Consider the following 24,548-nt stretch of genomic DNA (forward strand, 5'->3'; position numbering starts at 1 on the left):
AATTTTACACTTGCTTCACATTTTCAGGCCATCACATCTTTCTTTGTTAAATTTCAAATAAAAATAACTAGTAATTACAATTGTGAGTTGGTCCAATATGTCCCTCATTAATATAGTAGGGTAGAAGGATAAAGTAGCAGTAAATGGGTGTTACTCAAATATAATGTAAGTGCCTCTATATTATACTTGTAAATTAGTCCCAGAAGGGTTTTTTCTGCAAATGAAGAATATCCCTTTAGATACTTAGAAGTGCATTTTACTGTGGATCGTTAATTACTTTTACTACAGGGATTTGTAATGCATTTACGTTTTTATTTGAGGATGTCCACGTTACACAGTAGTAAACAAAAGGCCGGGGTGAAAAAAAGCACTGAGATATCGATATGTAAAATACTCTTTTACAAATACATACATACCAGCATCAAAGCACTCATGCAGAAATGCTGACTCATTTCAAAATAAAATAAATGTGTTATTCTCATGTTGCAGCTGGTTATCAATCCTACTTTGTATACTGCCTGTTGTGAAGAGACTAATTTATTAGATACTTCATTTTTTAAGCAACTAACACATTAGGTGGAGTAAAATGTGGCGATAAAGTAGCACACAATGAGAACTAAATAAAACTACCTCGGTAATGAGCTCCTGACTCACGTGTACTACCGTCGTTCCAACGCTAGGAGGCGGCCTCTCTGCGCACTCTCTCTCTCTCTCTCTCTCTCTCTCTCTCTCTCTCTCTCTCTCTCTCTCTCTCTCTCTCTCTCTCTCACTCTCTCTCTCTCTCTCACACTCACACTCACACTCACACACACACACACACACACACACACACACACATACACTGCCGCAGAGCCCCGTCCTCTCGGGCCTTTTTTTTTTTTTAAACACCGCGTTCGCTTCACGCTCCAACAGCGTCATCCAATCGCAGAGCCGCGAACCGACGGGTCACCGTGGGAAACAACGCCGACGAGCACCACTCGTCGCCCCCCCCCCCCCCCCGGTGCAGGAGGGAAGAGAAAGCCGCGGAGGAACGTAGAGCGGCGCTTCAGTGTGTGTATATGTGTGTGGTTTTTTTTTTTTTAATGGCCGAAGGAGACCGGGTCGGTGACCGTCGTTCCGTTCGTTCTCGATGCGGTCGGGACCGCAGCTAGCTCGTTGCGGCCGCGTTGATGCAGCAGCAGCGCGCGGCTAAATCTACCACCGGATCCGGGAAGACAAAAGGTGAACTGGACCCCCCCCCCCCCGCACCGAAGACAAACCGCGACCCTGAGAGCCTGCGCCCGCTACCGTCACTAGGTAAGGTTATAACGGATAATTCTCACCGTGACCCCCCCCCCACACCCCCTCCTCCGCCCCCCTACCTCGTTGTTGCCTTGACGACTCCGAGAGACTGCGGTAGTTTTAACGGACAAAGCGGGGATAACGTCACTGTTTCCCAAACCCGGGCAGTTTTCTTTTTTCAAGCTAACGTGTTGATCAAAATGACGACGTAACGGTTAAAGACGATCCAATGGCGTTGAAATAAAGTGTTTTTTTTTCTTTTTCCACCCAACTGCTTTTTGAATAATTTAATACATGTTAGCAATTGCCGTTGGCTAATCCGGGTCCCCTGTGCTAACGAGCGGAGGGTAAACAACGGCTCACGAGGGCAGCGTCCACGCCGCGTGGCCCCGGTAACGGAGAGGCTCGCGGCTGCCTCTCGTCGATCCGTCGGTGTGATGGAGAGAGAGAGAGAGAGAGAGAGAGAGAGAGAGAGAGAGGTGTTAGCTGTCAGCCATGTTATTGTCCTGCCATCATTCGCGTAGCGTTACGCCATGTGTTCCAACGCAGAATGACCTCATCGGTTCGATATGTTGCTCACTCCTGAAATTGTCACCGCCACATCGGGGAAATTTCAATTGTATCTTTGTGATTACAGTGGGATTAACCGAAAAAATATATATTTTTTCATATATTTGCTCACTATTGTTATGGTGACGGCTTATTACATGACAATCTGTTACCCCCAATACACCCGGATCTGTGAAGGAAAACAGCCATTAGTCATTACTTTAACTCCTTCATATAGTAACATGTCATACTGCAGTGATTTAGCCATTTTAAACTCAAGTGTGTCGGTGATGGAGGGACGTGTCTCACGTCCAAATATTGCTATAATAAATCATTTACGGGGGGGGGGGGGCTTCTTCACAAGACAAAGGCAAAAGTGTTTGCGCGTGGACGTGGACCGGCCCGTCTGTCCCGCCGCCGTCCCTGACTCATCACATTAACTTTACACTGACGACAGCCAATCGGTGAATCCCCCCCAGGCGACGGATGCGGGCTTTGATGGTAAACAGTGAACCTTTACACCCCCTCGTCACCGGCCCGTTTCCTGCCTCCGCCTGCCGCGACAGGCTGGCGAGGGTGGTGCGTGAAGTCGTTTCTCTCCCCCCCCCCCCCCCCCACCCTTTTTTTTTTTTTTAACCCTCATCGGCGGCGAATCTCTCCACAGCGTCCGCTTGAGGGAATCAGCGCCTGAGAGCGGAGTGACAGCCGGCAGTCGGGATGGCGGCCGTGGTGAACTACTCTCCGCCTTGGTGGGTGAACCTGCTCCACCGGATGCCTCATTTCAACACGGATTTCCAGCTGGTCAGCGGGGACTTCAGACCGGAGGACTCTGAGTACCAGAAGGTGAGCGCAGCACTCGGGATTCATCGCCCTCACCTTATCGACCCGGCCGTGATTTCACAGCGGAGCGGTGGCCCGGCTGCCCTGCAACCACAGAGACGTTGTGGGTTCCCTGCCTGCATCGATCAATGCTTTGTGTGTGTGTGTGTGTGTGGGGGGGGGGGGGGGGGGAGAGAAGGGGATAAGTCCTGCGTGTCCTTCGATCAGGACACCGATTCCCCAAACTGCTTTGTCATTTTTATCAATAATACGTTGAGCAGAATTTATTAGCTGATTAATCAAAAGGTTGGAGGGTGGAACCCTGAATGGTCGCACCATGCGTCTGAGGAAAGGGGAGATTAATTACAAGAGCAAAGAAAAATACAGCTTTCCCATTTTTTTTTTATCCCTTTTGACAGTATGTCGAAGGGTTGTTTAAGCAGCGTTTGTCCACCAGTTGATTACTGAAACGATGGCGGATAACGATGATGTTGGCAAGTTCCAGTTGCTGCAGCACGCCGAGGCAAAACCGTAACTCTGCCCCGCTTTGGGATTTCTCCACGTTCCACCACTGTAACACGAGTTGCATGGCTTCCAGAAATAGAGTCAGACCCAAAAAACGAAGCCTGCTGTGCTCGGACCGTCAGATATCCTGGTCTTCCCGCTCCTCCTGCTGATGCCTTTTGTTTTCTTCTGTACCGCGGCACACTAAAGCTTGGTGGGCACCTTTCTGCTGCCAGACACAACTGATGATGAGGAGGAGGAGGCGCCTTCAAGCGCCGGCGACGAATCGGAAAGTTGTTCAACATGAGGATTTTGAGGACCATTGGGTTGGGACACTTTCTTGGGCTTGTTCCTAGGGCGCCACCTGATTTAACCCTAGAGGAAACACTGATTTTATTGGATTAAAAACTAATTGATTCATTGAACTCAGAAGGGAAAAGCGACCTTCAGGATTAAAAGCATGAGAGTGATGGCTGCCTTTCATCTGAGTCCTCACTCAAGGTGACTTCTGCACCAGGAAGCAGATGCACAAGCACCACCCCCCCCCCCCCCCCCCCACACACACACGCATACACACACAAAAAAAAGGCAAAGACACATCGTATAGACTCCCACATTTCACAGGCTCCGGTCGTCCCCTCGATGCAGTTTGCCGACGTTTTGGGGGGGCGAGGAGGGAGGGGGTGCAAGTTCAGGAGGCGAGCGTGGGAAGGCCCCCGCTGCCCCCAAACGAGGGAGGGAGATGGGAACCGGAGAGGGAAGCGAGGAGATGAAAAGACACTGATTGGAGGCGAGGGGAGAGAGGGAGAGAGGGAGATGGCTCCAGGAGCCATGGGAGGTGCTTCCAAATTGCCAAATGGCCACTTCCTGCGAGCTATTCAATGTTTCACTAAGGGCCTTTGTGAGTGTGTGTGTGTGTGTCAATGTGTGTCACCACTAGAATTTGAAGCACCCCCTTCTTTAGACTAATTACATCTTGACATATTTTAGCAGACGGGGCTGTTTCTATGCCGACCGAGCATCCCGCAGCACGACCATGCGTTTGTTTGTGTGTGCATGTTATCTGTGCTGCACATGCGTTACTGTGTGTTCACGTTCTGCGTCGGTGCGTATTTAGCACTTGGTGTTGTTTGTCGAGGTGAGGTCACGGATCTCCCTCAGGGGTTGTGTGTGTGTGTGTGTGTGCATGTGCGTGCGTTATTGTGGGAGTGTGAATATAGGGGTTCTATTCAGGGTGAAATCATTAATTCTGGCTAGACGGGGGCAGGGAGGGGGAGGGATACAGGGTGAGAAAAACAAGAAAAGGGAGGTTGAATCGGATTGGCGAAGGGAGGGGGGGCGAGGAGGGAGGGAAGGGGTGCAAGGGGAGGGGAGGGCTGTAGTGTGTTGTGAAAGAATGCTCTCTTTCTTTCTTTCCCTCTTTGACGGAGGCCCGTCTTTAGATTGGCTCACTATATCTGTCTCAAAGGCTTTCATGCATCCACTCATCCAGCTGGGAAACGCACACTCACACACACACACACACACACAAACAAGGTCCTACAGAGTGTCCTTCGGTGCAAAGAGTTCGTCACCACGACACGCACACTCTGTGCCACACAATGGAGAGGGATTCTTCTGTGTAGTTGTTTTTCTTTCTGGTTTTGGCGCAGGTTCATTTGCATTCAGCTCTGAAGCAATGTCCCCTCAGTCGCGTTTCCTCCTTCTCTTAAACCAACTCACAAAAAAAGAGAGGGAGCGACAATAGCAGGTAGTGACTTTGACTTTATTTGGGGTGCTGACTGATGCTTTTTTTCAGTTTTTAATTTGGTCTTCTTAGCAGCTGCAATCGGAGCTTCTTGGAGCCATTACAGTTGCATGTGTGTCCGTCTGCGAGTGTGTGTGTGTGTGTCTGTGTGTGCGTGCGTGTGTGTGCAGGCGTCCCTCTGCTTGCATTATGGTAGAATCGCAGAGTCAGCTGCCGGCCACAGTGAAACAGCTGCAGAACATTACAGAGGAGTCATGTGACCTGTAATAACACACATCCCCAGCAGCAACAAAGCAAGTCTGTAATTGGTGTTTTCTGAGTAGCGTGTTACAGTTTTCACATCGGATTGTTGAAAAGCATTTTATTTAGAAATACGCCACACGGGTATGAACTGCGCCTGTTAGCGTGCTGGTTGCCCTTTGACCCCGTGGCACAGGTGAATAGTAGCAGAGGTCAGCCCCAGAGTAGCACCCGGGCGGGTGGAGTGCAAGGACAGGTCGCTGAGGGGGAAGTGATTGGTCCTGTCAGCTCAAACACACACACACACACACACACACACATTTAAATGGACAGCCTGGAAGTAGATCACTGGGGCTGGACCTTTAACATGTAGCCCTTCCTCCTCCAGCGTGCAAGCTGATCTCTGCTAGCATAGATGTACACACACACACACACACACACACACACAAACACAAACGTACATGCTCGGGCCGAGATCACCACGCTTATTAGTAGCTAATTGATCCACGCTTAAATCTGCTGTGACGGTTTGTCAGGCTGACAGTTAATCTAGAGTCAGATTATACTGGACTTTAAGCCCTTACAGCTGACTCCTCCGGCCTCGGATCAGCTGTTTTGTGTTTGTGTCCGAAGTAGACGTACCAACAGCAGTTGTTTCATTCTAGAGTGGTTTTGAAACAAAAAATCACATCGTTGAGATCATGAATGACAAAGAAATGTCTGAAATGATCAATTGATCATCAAAATAATTGTCATGGCTTTTGTTTCAGCTCTACAGTTCACCTCAAAGGGAAACCCTTTCTCCATCATGTCGCTTTTCTCTACTATCACTGGATCCGTGCCGTCCCCTTGTCGTCCCGGTAGCATGTCCGTGACGGACGGGCGCCATGACAACCCCTCGTTCTGCGGCGCGAGCTTTCATTCGCATTCCCTGAAGCTTAATGCTTTTCGTTTTAAGCCCCAACGTTGATGTTAAAGACACGACAGCTCAGACGATGCATTGTGTGGGGCGCGGTGTACGCCCTCACCGCAGCACTAAGCCTGTACATAATAACACGGGATGATAAGAGGACTCTACGGAGCTTACACCCTCCCTCCTCTTCTTCAACCTGTCAACTGATCTCATCTCCCACAGCCTGCCTGACAATGACATTTATTACACAGAAGAGTGACACAAAAACACCAGCTTTTCCCCTCGGATTGTTGCGTAACTGTTTCCAAATGGCATTGACTTTTTAAGATATCTTTTTAAGGTGCATGCTTGGCTCAGAGACGAGCCCTCGCCTCTCCCATCAGACGCCGCATCACTTCGTATCATATGTCATGTTCCTCCGCTGTAGTGCTCTAGTGACCCAGGGGGCCCCGGCGGATCGGCCGCAGCCCCCTGCTCCCCGCATACACATCTGCCAGTTTATTTGGAAACGCTGCCCTTATCAATGAGAGCAGGGCTTTGGGGATGAATCGTAATACCTTTTTTGTTTTATTGATCCGATTTTAAATGTCATTAATGCAACAAATAGGATGTCTTTCGTTTAGCTGCCCCCCTTTGTCCTCACTCTTTGTCAACCTCCCGCAGGGCGAAGGACGTTTCTCGTCCGCTTCGGGCTCCGTGCTTGGTTCACATTATCAAAGTCAGCACTCTACCACCATCATGATGTTCAGCGTGATGGAGTTTGCGTTTAGCACAAAGCTTCGACGTGTAAGCCCAGTTCTTGGTGAGCAGCTTTTTCTTTTCCCTGATTGTGTCACGGCTTTAGTTGGATTCTTTTTCTTCTTGTAGTTGATTCTTTTTCTCGAGGTAAACCCTTTCCTGGAGTCCCGATCTCCAGTTTAGGAACCACTCATCCAGAATGTAATGCGTCCGATTGCCAGGATAGCCTCCCCCCCCCCCGATACATTTTTTGAAGAACCAAAACATTTCATTTGATGCACTTTCTGATATGAATGCACATTTCCTTGGCCCCCGTGCGCTCACACATTCGCAGCAGCGCTGCGTGCTCCACATTTGGCGCAGGGCGAGGAAACTGCTGCCTGGTAGCGAGAAGGAGAAGGAATTGAGGTCAGCACAAAGAGGGAGCGATAGAGACGCCCGTGCACCTAGGAAGTCTGTGCGGATCTCGAAGGGAGGGAGGGGGGGGTTGAACTGGTTATCCTCCTCGTAGGAGTCCCCTGACTCACCGCCTCCTTTGTCTGCTGGAAAGTAGTGGAGCAAGGGGACATCTTGGTTTTTCCAGAAACGTGCCTTTGTCTCTCCACGGTTCTTACAGTGCAACGACTTTTCCAGATATCCCAAACGGGGGGGGGGGGGGGGGGGGTTGTGTGTGTGTCTGCATGATGTAAGATTGTCACAAGCTAATTGTTGTAACAGCCGTCGTCTCTGCCTTTCCCCCTTCTTCCCTTTTCAGTTCAGTCGTCTTCTTCTTTTTCCGCCACTTCAGCCTCTTTTTTTTTTCGTTCCAATCCCCCCCCCACCCCCCCCCATCCCCCGTCTCACTGCTCCCTCTGTCCACCCCCACCACCGCCTGCCTTCTTTTACACTTCAAAGGGTGTGCGATCTCTCTCTCTGTCTGTTTTTTCCCCAAAATGTTTCCCTCTGGTGGCGTCCGTCATCCATCAAACGGCCGCAGAGAGGAGCGCCTGTCCCCCCCGCGTCAGGACAAACCCAATCCGGCGGTGCTCTTTGTGTCTGCATTCTGCTCGTATCAGCCGGTTTGCTTCCTGTGTGTTTAACCCACTTCCTGCAGCCCCCCCCCCCCGCCCCCCCACCAGTACGAGGGCCGAGCGAGTCCAGCACAGAGTTGTAAACTGCACGCCAAACTCACACATTCATTTAGTTGCTGCCACTAATTGCGTCTAATTGTGTCTCATCTGCAGTCCGTCCTGCTGCTCGGGGCGGTGGCGCTGCTGTGCCTGGGCCTGGACCTCCTCTTCCTCCTCTTCTACTCGTTCTGGCTCTGCTGCCGGCGGCGCAAGAGCGACGACTCCTCGCACTCCCACACGCACGCGCAGCAGCAGCCCAGCGCCGACTGCTGCTGCACCGCCTGGTGCGTCATCATCGCCACGCTGGTCTGCAGGTGAGAGGTCGCCCCCCCCATTAGAGTCCTCGCATGTAGGATAGAGTCATGTGTACACAACCTCCTTTTCCCCTGCAGCTGCTGCAACTGTGAGATTTGTTCCGTGGAGAATGCTAGAGTGGGTAAGGGCCAATATATTTAATCATCCTCCCCTATTAGAGTTGCACTGTGTGCTTAAAGGGAGTCTCTAAGTCATCTCTCGGGATTTGGAGGGCAGGCTTGGCACCGATTTGCTGGTTCTGTATAATACGGCCCGTGCACAGCTGAATGGACCTCATTGCTAAAACTGCACAAGATGTCCCCGTGTTCCAGTCCCATAGCGAGCCGCGTTAGCCTTGTTTGGTTCTGTCCCCCATCTTGCATTCATATTTCTGCAAAGGTAATATTTAAAATAAAACAATAGGCTTGGCTTGAAATGCAGGATCATAACCGCTACGTCCCCGATTTCCAGACTGCAGGTCACTTCTGTCGCTGCCGCCATTACAGCTTATAAAAACACATCGAAGGAGGGATTATAAAAGAGCCTAGAAAAAAGTCGTCTTCGGATTGCACAAAACTACAAAACGCACCCTGTTCTTAGCAGAAACCCGATGAGTGCGCCTCACGTACAGTCGCCTGTGTACTGCAGTTGTGGTTTGAAAGCTTCATACGTTGAATTATCTAAAAATAATGCTCCACTGTGAGACATTGAGGAAAGGAAGGGCAGCGCGAGGAAACCCGTAAAAGACGATCGATGACCTCACACGTGTATCGCAGCCAAAGCAGAAAGTGACATACGCCACAAACATACAAACTGCTCCTCTTTCATCTACTCCCTCTGGACATTTTCTCCCCTTCTCCCCCCCGCGTTCCTCTTCTCTTTTAGTCCCCTCCGTTATTTATTATTTCTCTCTGATCAGCCTCCTTCCTGGCCTAGAAAGGTTGCCATGGAGACAGAAGCAGATTTGATGCAGGGACGAGAAATGAATTATACAGTCGGGAGGAGCTCTGTGTGTGTGAGTGTGAGAGCGAGAGAGAGAGAGTGTGTGTGTGTGTGTGTGTGTGTATTTTCTCGTGACTCGCAGAAAAGTGTTATTTTTTTTTGCTGCTTTTAATATTTCATGATTAGCGATAATACTTCTTAATGAATATATTTGATATGCATCTCTGTGTGTGTGTGTGTGTGTGTGTGTGTGTGTGTGTGTGCGTGTGTGTGTGTGTGTGTGTGTGTGTGTGTGTGTGTGTGTGTGTGTGTGTGTGTGTCTGCATGCGAGCAAGAGCACTGCGATTCTTTGTCCACAATGTAATATGACATCATGGCTTATTTTTGGCCCAACACCACATTCAGACTTCCTCTGTTTGTGTGCAGGTGCGCTGTGCTTAGATTGTTTATGTTGTTATTGTAGGATTAGTCGGATTAGTCGATCAGCACAACATTCATCCATTTGCTGGTTTTTGGTTGATTAAAGAATGAGGGCTGTGGGAACTTATGTTTCTCTTTTTTTCTGACATCCAGTGTGTGGAAGGATTCCTTTTATGAATTAAAAAAAAATTAGCAAGCGATTAAGTGATATCAAGAATAAATGGGATTGATTCAGACTCCATCACAGATTTTTATTTTTACCACCACAAAGAGAGAGCTATTAGGTCTTCTGGTTGTTGCTGTGGACCAATGCAGAGACCAAACTTCACAACAGAGTCCTCAAAGGAACGTTGATGACTCAACGGTGTACGTGTTTTCTTTAGTTGAGCCAGCCAACGTGGGCCGTCAATCGTCCGACTTTCCCTCACCGGCCCCCTTCTTTTATGTCTCATACCCCGCGCCGTTGGTCGATCCAGTCCTGAAACCCCCCGATAGGAGCTGCAGGTATTAAACCAGCGAGATGAAACTCGAGGAGAGCACAGGGGAGGGACGAGGCATGAAGGGAGGCGGCAGGAAGGAAGTGAGAGGATGAGCAAACGGGGGCCCAGGGAGGCGATGTGCCGTTAAAAGCGTGGAGGATGGAGTGCGATGGAGGGAGGAGATAGACAGATATAAAGAGACGTTATTTACACCCACGTGTAAAGCGCTCATGAGCCCCCTTGCCTTTGATCATCTCTATTTCTATTCTTGTGTCAAGCGCGCTTCACCTCTGTATTTGGCGTTTTATGTCACTGGTACACACAAAGTCCATCGTAAAGCTCTGAATCACACACACACACACACACACTCGCACAACGGCGTGTGCGTAAATCGGCTGTAACACGGGGCTACTCAAGATCTAATGGGCCAGAAGGAATCGCCTTAACAATGGTCATAAATTCCCCTTCTACAAATCGGCCCGTCGTTGGCGTTCAGGCCGAGACGCCATCATTACAATGAGTGCACTCTATCACGCACGCACGCAGTACACACACACGGGGGGGATGGGCCTCTTTGGATGTGACGGGGGGTGTCGGGCAAAGTGGAGGAGGGTTTGAAAACCACCTCAGATATGGTCGTGTCATGTGTGGATGAAAAGGCTGCAGAAGGATCGTACTATGTGCGGACTGGTGACCCAATTATTGCGTAGCTTGTGTGTGTGTGTGTGTGTGTGTGTGTGAATCGATCCTGGTAGTCCTGTGCCTGCCGGAGGCCGGAGGGTCACGCGTCGCCCGCTGCTGGTTACCACAGGAACTGAACCCCTTCGATCCTCCGCATAGCCCTGAGCTCCTGTGTGGTCTGACTTGATGGCGCCCCGCGTGGTCGCGCTAACGCTTCCCGCTTCTCTGCTTCGCAGCGCCGGCATCGCTGTCGGTTTCTACGGGAACGGCGAGTCGAGTGACGGGGCGAGCCGGCTGGCGTACTCCCTCCGCCACGCCAACCGCACCGTCTCCGGGGTGGAGAAACTGGTGAGCCTCATGATCCAATGAAAAAAGAAAATTAATAATAATAATAATAATTTGTGGCAGTCTTGAGGTTAATCCACCCCCCGCCCCCGCCCCGCGTGTTCGCCCAGGTGTCGGACAGCGCCCTCGCCTTGAACCAGACGGTGGAGGAGAACTTGGTCCAGCTGGAGACGGCCTTCCAGGAGCAGACCGACTACGTGTCCATCGTCCAGAAGCTGCAGGGACAGCTGGACGAGCTGGTGAGGCTGATGGCCGACGTTCCCTTCTGGTCCAACACGGACATTTCCCTGGAGGACTTGGCCCACAAGACGGAGGCTTTCGATTTCTACAGGTCAGCGCTGGCGGGAGACGGGAGGGGGTTCTGTGATGCAGCAGGGAAACGGACGGGTCCTCTAGGGGACGGTTCGGTGTTTTTACACTAAGTAAGAAGGGGGGGGGGGGGGGGATGGAACTGTTATACGAGGTGTTAACTAACAATGCTGAATAGACTCATGGCCTCTTTTAGGTTTTATGACCTTGTGATTCTGAGTGTAGCGCGGCTAGAGTCTGCGAGGTATCCAGGGGGGAGGGGGGGTTATTGGAGAGAGAACAGTCCGTACATGCAAACAAATCCAGGCAGACGGGAGAGTCCAAAGTCCAAAGGTTTTAAACCTGGAATGCAAACCAATCCAAACAGGGAAAGACAGAGAATCAGAAATCCGAAGGGTCCCCAAAAATGACACGTTTCCACCCCACTACGTCATGAAGTCATGGTGGATAAAACATAAACATTAGTACAGTGACCAGCTAACGTTCTGTACAATTCAGATAAAGATCATGTAAACTCAGTTAGCAAACCCAGCAAAATACCAATATTTAACCCCAGTGAAGGGTCGGGCTGATGGTTGAAGTCCAGAACCACACGGAAACAACGAAGGGATGGGCGGGCGGGAGGAGAACGGTCGGATATTGGAGTACCTAGACGAGGTGTGTGGGGAGGAGGCACAGAGGAGCTGGTTCACGGTGAAGTGCACAACAACGCGTCTGTTGGAGGAGAAATTATCTGAGCCTGTAGTTTGCGGTGTGTGTTGTGTGTTGTATCACCTATAGAGTGTGTGTGTGTGTGTGTGTGTTCACAGGTGGGTGGGCTACCTCAGCCTGCTGCTGTTTGACGTACTCATTTGCCTTCTGGTGCTCTTCGGCCTGATACGCAACTCTAGAGGCATTCTGATTGGGTGAGCTACGACACGTCACGCCCCACAAGCCGCTCCTATTGGAGGAGCGACGTCCTCCTCTGGTCTCCACGTCAAAAACGTGTATTTGTGTGTCCTTCAGAGTGTGTCTGCTCGGTGTTCTGACTCTGATAATCAGCTGGGGGTCTCTCGGGCTGGAACTGGCTGCCGCTGCTGTAAGTGTAACCATGGCAACAACGCCGAGCTCTCTCTGGCTCCGCAGTGATGTAATCTCTTTTGAGTGCGTGTGTGTGTGTGTGTGTGCCACTGTAGGCTGATGTGTCATGTGTGTTCCTACCCTCTTACAGTCAGCCAGCGACTTCTGCGTCTCCCCGGATACCTACGTCACCAGGGTAACCAAGGAGAACGATGTCATCAACCAAGGTACCCACACCAATAATGTTTACTGCAATCACGTCACATGCTCATTGTGTCCCTTTGTCACGAGCTCTTCACATCTCTGTGTGTAGAGGCCTGATAACAGCACGCAAATATTGTATTACATAAGAAGAAGAAAAACACATTCGTGTTATTTATGAAGAAAGAGGACTTGACAGATGATGGTAGGCAGATCCTGCAGGTCCACAAATACGCGTTCACATCTTGAAGAGAACTCAGTATTCACTGCGGCGGTCGGCTTCACCCTGACATGCCTGCGTCTATTTTAAGGCCGTTTGTGCGTTTGTGTGTGCATCCCAGAGGATTGTGTTTGACTGACGCTTTTTTGTCTAAAAGCTCTCTCTCTCTGCTGACTGCAATGCATCAGCAATCCTGCACATCCTCTCCCTCCCGCTTCTCCCCAACGTAATCAGAAGGAAACAAAAACACATTAAGGCTTTTTCACTCCGGATCTGTTATCTGATTTGTTCTCTCTCTTCATCCGTTTTATTTCCCTCCTCACCTCTCGGTTGCTCCCTTTCTTCCTCTCATCTCTCTTCTCCGCACTCGTCTAATGACATCTGTTGTCTGTCAGTTGTTTTTGCTCCGCAGAGCCCACGTGATAGATATCACACACACACACACAGATTCGTGCCTCATACCGCGCGGGATTCTGGGCGTAGATCATCTTAATGCATACATTAATGATGTTTGCCTTTTGTTTATATAGCAGTTTATTCTTGTGTTATTATTCTAACATTGTGTATGTATTGCTTTGCACAGATATCTTGCAGTATTACCTGAGGTGCAGCCCCGGCCAAATTAACCCCTTCCAGCAGGTAAGTTCACCACATATATATATATATATATATATACCTGGAAAACCTTCTTAAACCTGCAGAGCCGGCCAATAACCGTAGGTGTGTTTGTGCGTGTTTTTGTAGAGGCTCTCAGGGAGTCACAAGGCCTTGGTGGAGATGCAGGACGATGTGGCAGAGCTGCTGAGATCAGCAACACGTGACTACGCCAGCACCAAGGTGTGTGTGTGTGTGTGCGTGTGTGTGTGCGTGTGCGTGTCTACAGACGTGTTCTGTGGACCTTTTGTGTGAGGATCTTTTCTTTCTCCTTCACCCTCCGTGTGCTCAGGGGACGCTTGAGCAGATCCAGGCCGTGCTGAACTCCACCGAGGTGGGTCTTCACCAGCTGACCGCCCTGGTTGACTGCCGCAGTCTACACATGGTGAGTCCCTCTGCGTGTCTCCTCAGGATACAAAAACGTGTCTCTTCGCCACTAACCCCCCCCATCCCCCCCTCTCCTTCCCTCTCCTGTGTAGGACTACGTGCAGGCTCTGACCGGGCTGTGTTACGACGGGGTGGAGGGTGTCATCTACCTGGTCCTCTTCTCCTTCGTCACCGCCCTGATGTTCTCCTCCATCGTGTGCAGTGTGCCGCACACCTGGCCCGGCAAGAGGTGTGACACACACACGCGCGCGCGCACACACACACACACACACACACACACACACAGTCCCTTGCACACACGCGAGACTCGCACGAGGGCTTTTGTTCACACTAACAGCTAACGGGTTACTCGTTCTAACATCCTAACCACATGCATCCTGTGACGTGGGAGCAGACCCACTGGCGCATGTCATTCTTTCTGTGCTTTTTGCCTCCTTCCTGCCGTGCGTCCTCCTGCCTGTCCTTTGCATCCGTGCAGTCAGTTTTATTTGTTTTCTCCCGTGAGGCACTGCCAGTCTGGCTGAATGTTTGTTTGTATGTGGGTACTTAATCTCTTCTTTTTTTTTTTCTTTCCTCCACTGTGGACTCGGGTGCACCAGTGTTGTGTTGGATCGTGTATTTTTTAAACTCTTTTTTTTTTTTTTTGTTGTCTGTGCCCCACTTCCTCCTTCTGTTCCGTCCCTTCTTTCTCTCGCCCTGTCCTGATTTGGAAATGCCTCGGGCCTGCACAGCCAATGATTTGTAAACGGCCCGTTCAAAAACAGCCGTCCAAACAAGCAAATGACCATTTGGTCAGAACACGCAGTACTTTGTTCACCCCGGTGCACCGCAGCTGAGCCTGGTTTTAAACAATAATCCATAACGTCACAGTCTGTTGGGGTTGGTTTGCGCATTTAACTGCCACTCTTCAACTGCAGAGTCTGTCGTACTCGTGAGCTGGGTTGCTGGAGTGAAACACCCCCACCTAGTGGCCGGTCGATGCAGTAACCGCCTGTGTCAACATACCTGCAGGGCCCCACCCCCCTTCCCCCAATCCTCCTACTGCTCCCTCACGCTTGACTTTGAAACGTTGGCGGCCCGATGCGACCGTGTCAATATGTGGAAAAGCTGCTATAGACGTAGCTAAGACCAAAAAAGGATAGAAATATTCTTGATCTTGTGGTCCTGCATATATGCACGAGTACATGTGTTTTGTGGTTGCTATAGCCACAGATCCAACTTCCAAATCAGCACATCTCTTATTTGATACCTCGTTCTGTTGCGTTTTTTTGGACCCCTTTTTACATTTCTGACCATTTGATGCCTGAAAATAGTTTATCCCCAAAGCAGCCCCCCCCCCCCCCATCTTTGTTTTCTTTAAGTCTCACGGAACACTCAGTGATGCATGAAGTATTTTCAGGAAAAGCGGATTTCATTTTTGATTCATTTTTATAATGGAGGGTGATCATCAGAGGGGGCCGATGACGAGTGCATGAAGAGACGTCACTGCATGCTGCAGAGGAGCCCACACAGACCTCCACACAGTAACGTAACGACACACAGCAACGACGGGCAGCCCGGGGGCTTCCCCTCTGGGCCCCGTCCTAGTACTACTGACCCCCACTGTTGAGTAGTTGAATGCTGCCCGTGTCCCTTCTCTTCTTGCTTCGGTGCTGAAGGCATGGCCCGACACCCGGTCCCGTGTATCAGGGGGGGACTCCACGTAGCACAAAGTACACCTCTCCCCCCCCCCCCCCCCCCTCTCCTAACCTCCTCTTTCAAACCACTTGTTTACACTCTGTTGTCTCTCTCGGATCTCCCTTCCCCTCTACCCTCCCCCTCCCCCCCCCCCCCTATCCATCATGCCCTCTCGTGCCCTTGCCCTTGCCCCCGAACCGATCGAAGGACGGACGAGGAGGACGGAGAGGACGAGTCGGGCGCGTCGCGGGGCGGCGTGCACGATAACCTGTACCGCGTTCACATGCCCAGCCTCTACAGCTGCGGCTCCAGCTACGGTAGCGAGGCTAGCCTGCCCGCCACGGCCCACACTGTCAGCAATGCCCCCGTCACTGAATACATGTGAGTTAGCACCCCGCCGCTAGCTACGGGCTAGCGGGACCAACACACCCGCCTGCCCGCCGTAGGTAGCCGATGCTTGCCCCGACCCCTCCCCTTTTGATCCCGATAGAGAACAAAGCCGGGCTGCCTGTTTCAGTCCACGACGTTTCCAAACGGATAGAAAAGAAGTGGGCGTAGTGCAAGTCAACGCCCCCCCCCTCTTCCCCCCCCTGCTTGCTACGTGTTACAGTTTGCCAAAGGGCCGCAACGAGAGAACGTATCTCGTCCATCTCTAGTCTGCCTGCTTCTGTTTTAGCTGTGAGGTAATCGAGTACGATGTGATGGAATCAGAGAGACAGACCCCACCGGTACTCTAACAAAAAACACCATGTGGGGCCCTGAGAGCCTAATGGGCCATTAGGAGGAGCACATTTTTCATGTTTTGGTCCATTGACAAATCCTATGTGCTGAAGATGAAGATGTTCCAAAGCATTTAGAGTTTTGGGGTGCCAAGTAATCACTTTCAATCAATCACCCAAACAGAATGGACAGGTGCAGTGAAAGTTTGCTCGTGTTGATTAGCTAGTGAAGGTTATCGTTGCACAATTACAGTCGTGAATCTTGACACTCAAGAACACGGGTCAGCTGCCAAACAGGACGGATCCACACAGGAAATCAGCAGCATTCAGCAGAACTGCTCTCTGGGAAAAGCTTTGGCAGTTCTTAGTCTTTCAAAGTTAATGGACCAAAACATTAAAAAACCCACTTTATATATATATATCGATTTTTACATATTATTTAAAACTGAAACAGAGCTTTGATTTCTGAACCATGCCTAATGTGTGTTGTTTATAGCGAGTGATCGATCTCTTTGCATTCATTCTGTAAACTGAGCCTCCAGCTTTTACAGATATTCATATTTGTGTTTTATAAAACACCAGAGGTCAAGGGAACAGCTTTAATTTGGCTTGCTGTTAAACTGTGCTTGCAAGGGACATTTGAAGCTATTTATTTATTTATTTATTTCCAATCCTTTAATAGTTATTTACCAATATGTTGCTTTGTACAAACAGTGTGAGCCAGTGTCCCATTGTCAGAGTAAAAATGTTTGTCTTCTGTAGATTGTTCACTTCTAGGCCTTTAGTCAGAGAGTCATCCAAGGGAAACTTTGTCATATTTCACCCGTGACCCTGATTCCCCGTGTTCTTGTGCCAAAGTTACTACGTGGACAGCAATTTCTTTACATTTGGTCCAATATTGAGGAAGAACGGCAACATATCGTCTAAAGGACGCTCAAGAGACCTTTCGCTTGATGCCATCTGCGTGTTTCCTCGGAGAAGTCTCCTTCTGATTAGCTATTCCAAAGATTTGCTTGGGAAGCGATCCAATATTTCAGAACCAGACTCCTCCGACCGGATCAAGCTAAAAGGTACAGTCACTAGGACACAAAGAAGGTCGGGGAAACACGGTCCCTTTGAGCCGTGACCTTGAGATGACCAGCTGAGCACTGAGTGGCAGGGCGACCACATGCAGTAACCTCTTATTCTATAACGCAGGAGCCAGAACGCAAACTTTCAGAACCCTCGGTGTGAGAACACCCCCCTGATTGGCAGGGAGTCCCCTCCACCCTCTGTAAGTGCACACTTTCTAGAACACACTCTCCCCCCACTACCTTCCAATAGCCACAGTACAGCTGGGGGAAATAGATTTCAAAATCGACTGTTTATCTACTGTTTCCATAGCATGCTAGTGTGGATATTGGAAGGTAGTGCCCCCCCCCCCCACCCACCCACCCACCCACCCACCTACACCACTGCAAGGCTCCTCTGTGCTCAAAGTGGAGCCTCCTGGAGGTCATTTTGGCAGCCCGGGATCAGCAGTCCACGTTGTGGGTAGAAGTTGCACTTTGCATCTCGTCCCTTCTGATGAGTGTGATGCTCGTCCTCTATTTCTGATGTACACGCTCTGGTTGGTTTCAGGAGAGCGCCGATGACGCCTCAGGGTCGTCCTTGATAGAACCTCCTTTGGTTACTGGTTACTTTTACTTTTCTTTTTTTTTTACATTGTACACCACCCCCCCCCCCCCCCCTCCTCTCTTCACAATCCTGCCGATGTCTCTATTGCCCGGCCCGTAGCCGTTGGGTGTGGTGGTTGCACGCAGCACGCACTGGCTACGTAGTGGGGCCCTGCAGGACCATGTGGGGGGGGGGTATCCCAGAGTGGTAAACGGGCCTCGTTAGCGGCGCATTCGTCTGCTTCCACCGCGCAGAGCCGCTTTGAGACGCCGCCCCCTCAGCTTACCCAGCGACGGCCGGACGCAGCCTCGGGGCGTGTAAGCACCTTTTTAGGGCCGCACCCCCGCAGTGATGAGGAGACACTTTGCTGAGCCTGCCCCATCTAAATTCCCTGACCCCCCTACCCCCCCCCCCCTCCCTGTTCCCACAGTCTGTCTATGTGTGCATTTTCCTGTCGAGGTGTACGTGTTCTCTGTACGTGCCCCCCCCCCCCACCCCCCCCCACCACCTTTCACCATTGAGCCGAAGCACATGCTTCCCTCCTCCAAAGGGCCCCGAAAGAGACCACTAACTCATACCAGGCTAACAAGCTACTACATCAGAACTAGAGCACTAACTACAAACCACTGACCTGATGGAGCACATCTGCTCATTCACAATAACACCATCCAGACCGTAGTCTGCTGTGATCCAACCCCCGGCTGTCCAAATGACTGCTCCAAGTATTACTGCTGTGTTTGTGGCCTCTCACGCTGTAATACACGTATCAATCCATCAACCCATCAACCTCTCTATCTACATACCTACCTATCAATCTACCTAAGTACCTACCTACCTATGTCTATCAATCTACCTATCAATCTACCTACCTACCTATCAATCAATCTACCTATCAATCTATCTACATACCCACGTATCTATCTATCACTCTCTATCCACCAATCGATCTATCAATGTATCTATCTTGCTATGCCACTTACAACCATTCACACTGCCTGATCTAATGTACATTATTAAACTATTCTTAGAGTATTTATCTTATTTAAGTACGGGTGATCATAATCAATACCTGCCCTTTCTTTTCGTTATCTCCTCCCCTGAAAACTTCACTTTCTCCCTGTGGTCTCTTTTCTTCTCCAACACCCCCCCCCCCTCCCCCTCCCTTTGGTACCCTTTTCTCCTCCCCCCCCCCCCTCCTTCTTTCCTGTTCCCTTCACCATCTTCATCTCCTCAGTACACCTCCAGCATGAGAGCCAAGTACCTGGCCACCAACCGACCAGACCAGAACCGACGCTCCGTTCCCAACGACCAACTGGACCCGAACAGCCGGGCTCACCCGGCGGCCCGACCCCAGTCCTCAGTCCACTAGGGACCACACCCCCCCCCCCCCCCAGTCCAACAAAGTACTGCCTAAATCCAGTGTTCACAGCCAGTAACAACACCCCAGAGGCCCCCTGCTTCTCGCCCCGGATCATCAACCGGTTGAGGAAGCCGAAGCCCGTCCCAGACGACCGCAATTTGTACTCGTGCCGAGCGTGAGTCCAAAGTCCCACAATGCAATGCACCACGGCTCTGGGATGCTCCTGTTTCTTCTTCTTCTTCTTCTAAGTTCTGATGATCTCCCGCTCCATTGGGATCTGTGCACTGCCCTCCAAAGCGGAGACAGCCCCCCCCCCCCCCCCCCCCCCCCCCGGGATCACACACACACACACACACGCTGTACAGACCTGTAAATAGTAAACGTGTACTCTGATTGAGAAGTAGACCGTTAAATCATTACTGGTAATGTGGTGTGCTGCGTGTTTACAATGGAAGTATTTAGCTGTCCCTCACACACACACACACACACACACACACACACACACACACACACGTGTATATATGATAAGCTGGTGAATTAGAAAGCCATGTTTCAATAGAAAACCACCACAATCACACCCGCTTTAGCTTAACATCGTCATCTAACTAAGACTTGAACCGTGAGCTCAAAGTGTGTCTGCATCTCTCTGTATTTGTGCACGTGTATTCAAAGTGCACGTGTATTCAAAGTGCACGTGGCGCTCGGCGGACGTGGACTGATTTTGAATCTCGGGAGTGGAAGCGAGAGAGACGAGGGACATCAGAAGGGTCAAAATGTGCCAAAAAACTCTGAATGCCCGATTCTGTCCTCGTCTCGCCGAAGGTTTTCCTCCAGCTGTAAAAGAAAAGGGAAAAGACTTGAAAAAAATAAAAAAGCAAACCATGCAGAGAAATGGGAAAGAACTTCCCACTCGCCACGGGAGCAGAGGACGCTCGGCGCTGGGGAGGCGTCGTCGTTTCACTGCGTTCATTTCTTTCAATGTTTGGCGTCCATTCAGGGATGTGATCAGGAACAGTTCAAAGCAGTAAATATAAAACACCTCCAACAATCTCCCTGATAAATAATGTTACATCAAAAGCTGAATTCATGTGACGTGATACTGTGACCAAGTAGTATTCTGTTTCTTCTTCTATACACTTTTATTTTGTTCCCTTTAATTGACCTTTAAGCATCAGTCTTTCTTGTCTTTTGTTTTTTTTTACCCACAAGCACAAACTCTTGGAGACTGAAGAAGTAAAAACACACTGCCAGTAAAACTTCAAAAACTGTATCCGTAAACCCGCTTGTGTGTGTGTGTGTGTGTGTGTGTGACTTTGCTGCAGCGTGATTGGCTGTTGCTCTCAGTGTTACTGTGTGTGAGTCGATGGCACGCCGCTGACACACACACACACACACACACACAGTTTGCCACCCTGCTCCCGTCTCGTTCCCCGTTCACACCTTGAGCCGCAGTACCTGCACGCCAACCATTTGCATTCTGGGTAATGATTAGTAGGTCGTGTCGTAGCCACATTTCAGACACCGTTCCTGTACAGCATTTTAATATTCTACTATTAATCAATGACCACTTCTCGTATAAGCGAGACAATCTTGTTACTAGAGAAGCGTCCATGTTATGGTAACAATGCTACCGATGGTCTAGTACTTTACTGAAGGGGCTTCTTTCTGTTGTTTTTTTTTTTTTTTTTTAATTGCACCATAAATGCAAACAATGTTAGGATCTGTTGGACTAGTCGCGGATTAATGGCCTTTTTCGTAACGTTTTTAAAACTCTTACAACACTCTTCATATCACGTTTTCTTTTTCTCTCTCTGTCTTGTAAAAAAAAAAAAAAATAAAGTCAAACTTTAAAGGTAAAACAATAGCTAGCTGTTTTTTTTAGGAGAACGAAGGCGAGAGCAGCGTTTTTTTTCCTCTCTTATTAATGGTGAATGACTCTCTGTCTTGCAATGTTTTAATAAAACTATTCCAGTGTCGTCTGCACAGCTGACTCAACGTCGTACTTGATTCCCGTGAGACGCTTTGTGGGAAAAAGATCCACACGTCTGAGAGCCTCGGTGCTAATTTTCAGGACTTTTAAGTACACCTCGGTCCAGATGTGAAGGACAAACATTGTTTTCTATGGCTGTTAACTGAGATATTAATGATGTACATGTCAAAACTGTGGTAACGATCATTCAGCCTGGAATAAATGTTTGAAAAAAAAAAAAAGAAAAGAAATTAAAGCAACTTTAACATGATTGAGACTGCAGGTTGTTTTTGAATGTGGATGAACGAGGAGGATCTTCTCATTATTGCAGATACACAGAAGCAGATACTTTGTGTCAACAGATCACAGACAATCCGATTGATCCTCTCAGATTGAAGCGTAGAAACTGAAGGCAGCAAGGGGAAGTTTTGGAAGAAGTGCTTTTACGAGTTATTGTGACGCAGAAAAACACTCGATTCCTTTCACACTTTTACTACTTTCGCTTAAGGCCAATCGATTAAACATATGTATGTATATATAAATATATATATAAATCAATTCTATCAGATAGCGTGACCATGTTTTACTGATGAAATTAGGTTGTTACCTCCATTAATCTCCACTCATCTTCGTGCACATAATGGGACAATTCAACCTATTGAACTAATGGTTCCATAAGAGCTTCTTTTCATAAAGCTCTGTGACTCCATATTCTACACATCTGGAGGTGTATTTGGTCAGATCATCACAGTATTTCTATATCAGTGTGATCGATTTTCTTTCCTGGTAGAATTTAAAGGTCCTGGTTTTATTTCCCTATTGGGTGCTCGAGGCTTTACACAAACCCCAAATCCCCCCCTTGAGCAGAGCTTTATAAACCAAACCAGTAGAAGTACCACTTGCAACCAGCAGATGTCGCCCAGTAGCCACACACACACACACACACACACACACACACACACACACTGTTTTGGGCTCTGCAGGGCCTTATGGCTCAATCCGATAAGAGGACGCCTGTTATTGTGAGGTTACGGATGCATGGAGGGAAGGTTTTGGGGTGGGGGGGGGGGGGGGGGGGGTACAGACAAGAACCCAACGGCTCATAAACAAGGTCAAAGGTTTTTTAAACCCCGTTTAAAATCACAGAGACAAAGACACTCGCACATTAACCAACGAGCCTTTCTTTTTATTGTGTCCTCATACGGTCCAGATACTGGAGAGAGAGCGCGAGCGCTTCGTCGCATGCGTTCGTCCGACAAAGGGACGGAACGAGCCTTCGACGCGCAGAGGGACAGAAGACGACCCAACATGAGTCATTCCCGGGGACGCCGCCGCCGCCGTGCGAGACCTTTCACAAGCAGCCGGAATCGTTTGTAGCCGCCTCATCGGAGGAGTGGACAACGAGGGGTTCAGAAGAAGAGCGGCCTGTTTCTTTTTTTCAGGTGTCCGCAGCTGACCCTTCGTCCTGTCAACCGTTGAGGCGATTATTGTTTTAAAAAGTGAAATGCAAAAAAAAAAAAAAAGGATGAAATGAAAAGAGCAAAGTGGTCCAGTTCAAAGAAGAGATCACGCTGACCGGAGGAAAACAAACATCCTCCATCTCTTTCACCCACGTCTTCACAGGTCATCGAGAGAGCGATCCGCGTCCGTGGGTTTGTCTCTTGTGTGGTGGGGGGCGGCTCAGGTACGGAACGTCCGCCCGCCACTCAGGCAGAAATAAAGCCAGGCTCCTTCTCCTCATTCCTGGACGTCGGGGTGAAGGCAGGCGCTCCTCCTCCTCCTCCTCCCCCCCCGGCCTCCACCTTCTCCTCCACCCGTGCCTGGACGGGGCGTTACAGCGGCGGGGGCCCCGGGCAGCGAGCGGCGTCTGGTGCAGCAGACAATGGACCCGACCTGAACCTGAGACAGAGAGGGGAAGCCGCTGTCACAATGCCTGGAAGCCGCCGACGGGAGATTTCAAAATGATGAATACAATCAGACGCACACGCGCGCACACACACACACACACACACACGCATACAATGCACAAAGCCAGGAAGCTTGTCGCTGTAGTTAAAACATACACACATGAGAAGGGATTACATAATGGAGCATTGTAGTACACACGTTCCAAAAAAATAAAGCGCTTCCTGAGACTGACGCAGCTGCTGCAGATTTGAAGAAACACAACAAACAGAATCCGTCATCGATTGTTTTTTTTCTTCTTCTTCTTCTTCTTTCAAGCAGCAGCTCAACGCCGTCACTGACGAGAAGGAGCTTAGTTTTACCCTCCGAATGGTTTGGTTCGCGATGCCGTTCCCCGGTCGATGCTCGGGGAGAAGGTCCCATGTTACAGAGGTGGGACCTTCTCCATGTAGAAAGTCTCCATGGAGGGAGACGGTGAGAAAACCCACCTGGTGGGGTCTTCCATGGCGGAGAACGGCCCCCTCAGGCTGACGGTGTTCCTGCCGTTCTCCACCGTGCCGTAGCTCAGCGTCACCTAAACGGGAGGGGGGGGGGGGGACACAAAAGCGGTTATCACTAATCAGTGTGTGTGTGTGCGTGCGTGTGTGCGTGCGCCCACCTGGTTGTGGATGTCCGACACCAGGCCCAGGTTCTCCAGGTGCGAGTGGAACAGCGGCGAGCGGGTGAGGCCCACGCCGAGCAGCGCCTCGGCGATGAAGCCCACCGCGCAGTCGTCCGGGAGGCGGATGCGGTCGGCCGTGGCCGCGAAGGCGCCGCCGCTGCACAGAGGGAGGAGTTTGAAGAAGCCGCTCGTTGTGGATCTACTAAAGAGGGGGGGGGGGGGGGGGGTTTACCTCGCCCAGGGCTGCATCTTCAGAGCGAGGCCGCGGCTCAGACAGAACCCCGCGCCGCCCGTGGCGAACCAGAAACGCACCCGCTTCTGCGCACACACAAACACAAGCGGGTCACGACCCGGCGTGACCTCACCTCAATGCAAGTGAGGTCACGCCAGAGGGGGGGGGGGGGGGGGGGGGAGGGGCGGCGCTTTACCGTGTCAGCCGCCTCGGCGAGTAGCTCCGTGGCCTCGATGGGGCGCTCCAGGCTGGGCCGCCCGATGTAGACGTCCCGCGTGTGGCGGTACTGAGACAGCAGCCTCAGCAGCGAGCCCACGTTCACGTAGTTGTCGTCGTCCACGTGACAGAACCACCTGCGACGGGACGGGGGAGGAGGAGGGGGGGGGGGCAGGTGGGTAAGAGCCCCTGTGTGTGTGTGTGTGTGTGCGTGCGTGTGTGTGCGCGCAGTGAGTCTTACTTCCTGCCAGAGTGGATATAG

At 50.4% G+C, this 24,548-nt stretch overlaps 2 protein-coding genes across 3 annotated transcripts in view; one reads left to right on the plus strand and one right to left on the minus strand.

The window, feature by feature from the left end:
- Positions 1-893: 893 nt before the first annotated feature.
- ttyh3b (tweety family member 3b) lies at positions 894-21,286 on the plus strand. Of its 2 annotated transcripts, XM_037472002.2 has the most exons (15): positions 894-1,296; positions 2,495-2,673; positions 8,015-8,214; positions 10,953-11,064; positions 11,172-11,392; positions 12,180-12,275; positions 12,376-12,448; positions 12,581-12,656; positions 13,434-13,489; positions 13,595-13,687; positions 13,797-13,889; positions 13,984-14,120; positions 15,776-15,949; positions 17,485-17,560; positions 19,178-21,286. In XM_037472002.2, the coding sequence occupies exons 2-15, from the start codon at positions 2,548-2,550 to the stop codon at positions 19,310-19,312; spliced, it is 1,668 nt and encodes a 555-aa protein (XP_037327899.1). In that variant the 5' UTR covers positions 894-1,296; positions 2,495-2,547; the 3' UTR covers positions 19,313-21,286. The 2 variants fall into 2 exon arrangements, with proteins under 2 accessions (XP_037327899.1, XP_037327900.1); XM_037472003.2 differs by lacking the exon at positions 15,776-15,949 and having other exon boundaries at positions 896-1,296.
- Positions 21,287-22,433: 1,147 nt separating this feature from the next.
- LOC119217993 (beta-1,3-N-acetylglucosaminyltransferase lunatic fringe-like) overlaps positions 22,434-24,548 on the minus strand; it is a 3,078-nt gene continuing 963 nt past the window's right edge. Inside the window, 5 exon segments of the mRNA XM_062564731.1 lie at positions 22,434-23,751; positions 23,836-23,995; positions 24,071-24,156; positions 24,267-24,423; positions 24,528-24,548. The exon segment at positions 24,528-24,548 is cut by the window's right edge and continues 5 nt beyond it. Of these exon segments, the coding sequence (XP_062420715.1) occupies positions 23,602-23,751; positions 23,836-23,995; positions 24,071-24,156; positions 24,267-24,423; positions 24,528-24,548 (574 nt within the window). The 3' untranslated portion in view covers positions 22,434-23,601.

Source organism: Pungitius pungitius, chromosome 9, assembly GCF_949316345.1.
Source record: "Pungitius pungitius chromosome 9, fPunPun2.1, whole genome shotgun sequence".
Taxonomy (NCBI): domain Eukaryota; kingdom Metazoa; phylum Chordata; class Actinopteri; order Perciformes; family Gasterosteidae; genus Pungitius; species Pungitius pungitius.

Bases quoted from the DNA above. Each gene is read 5' to 3' on its own strand.
- ttyh3b (XM_037472002.2), top strand. From the start codon at position 2,548: ATGGCGGCCGTGGTGAACTACTCTCCGCCTTGGTGGGTGAACCTGCTC. The intron at 12,657-13,433 runs GTACCCACACCA...TGCTTTGCACAG, and splicing joins GAACGATGTCATCAACCAAG to ATATCTTGCAGTATTACCTG. The intron at 14,121-15,775 runs GTGTGACACACA...AACCGATCGAAG, and splicing joins CACACCTGGCCCGGCAAGAG to GACGGACGAGGAGGACGGAG.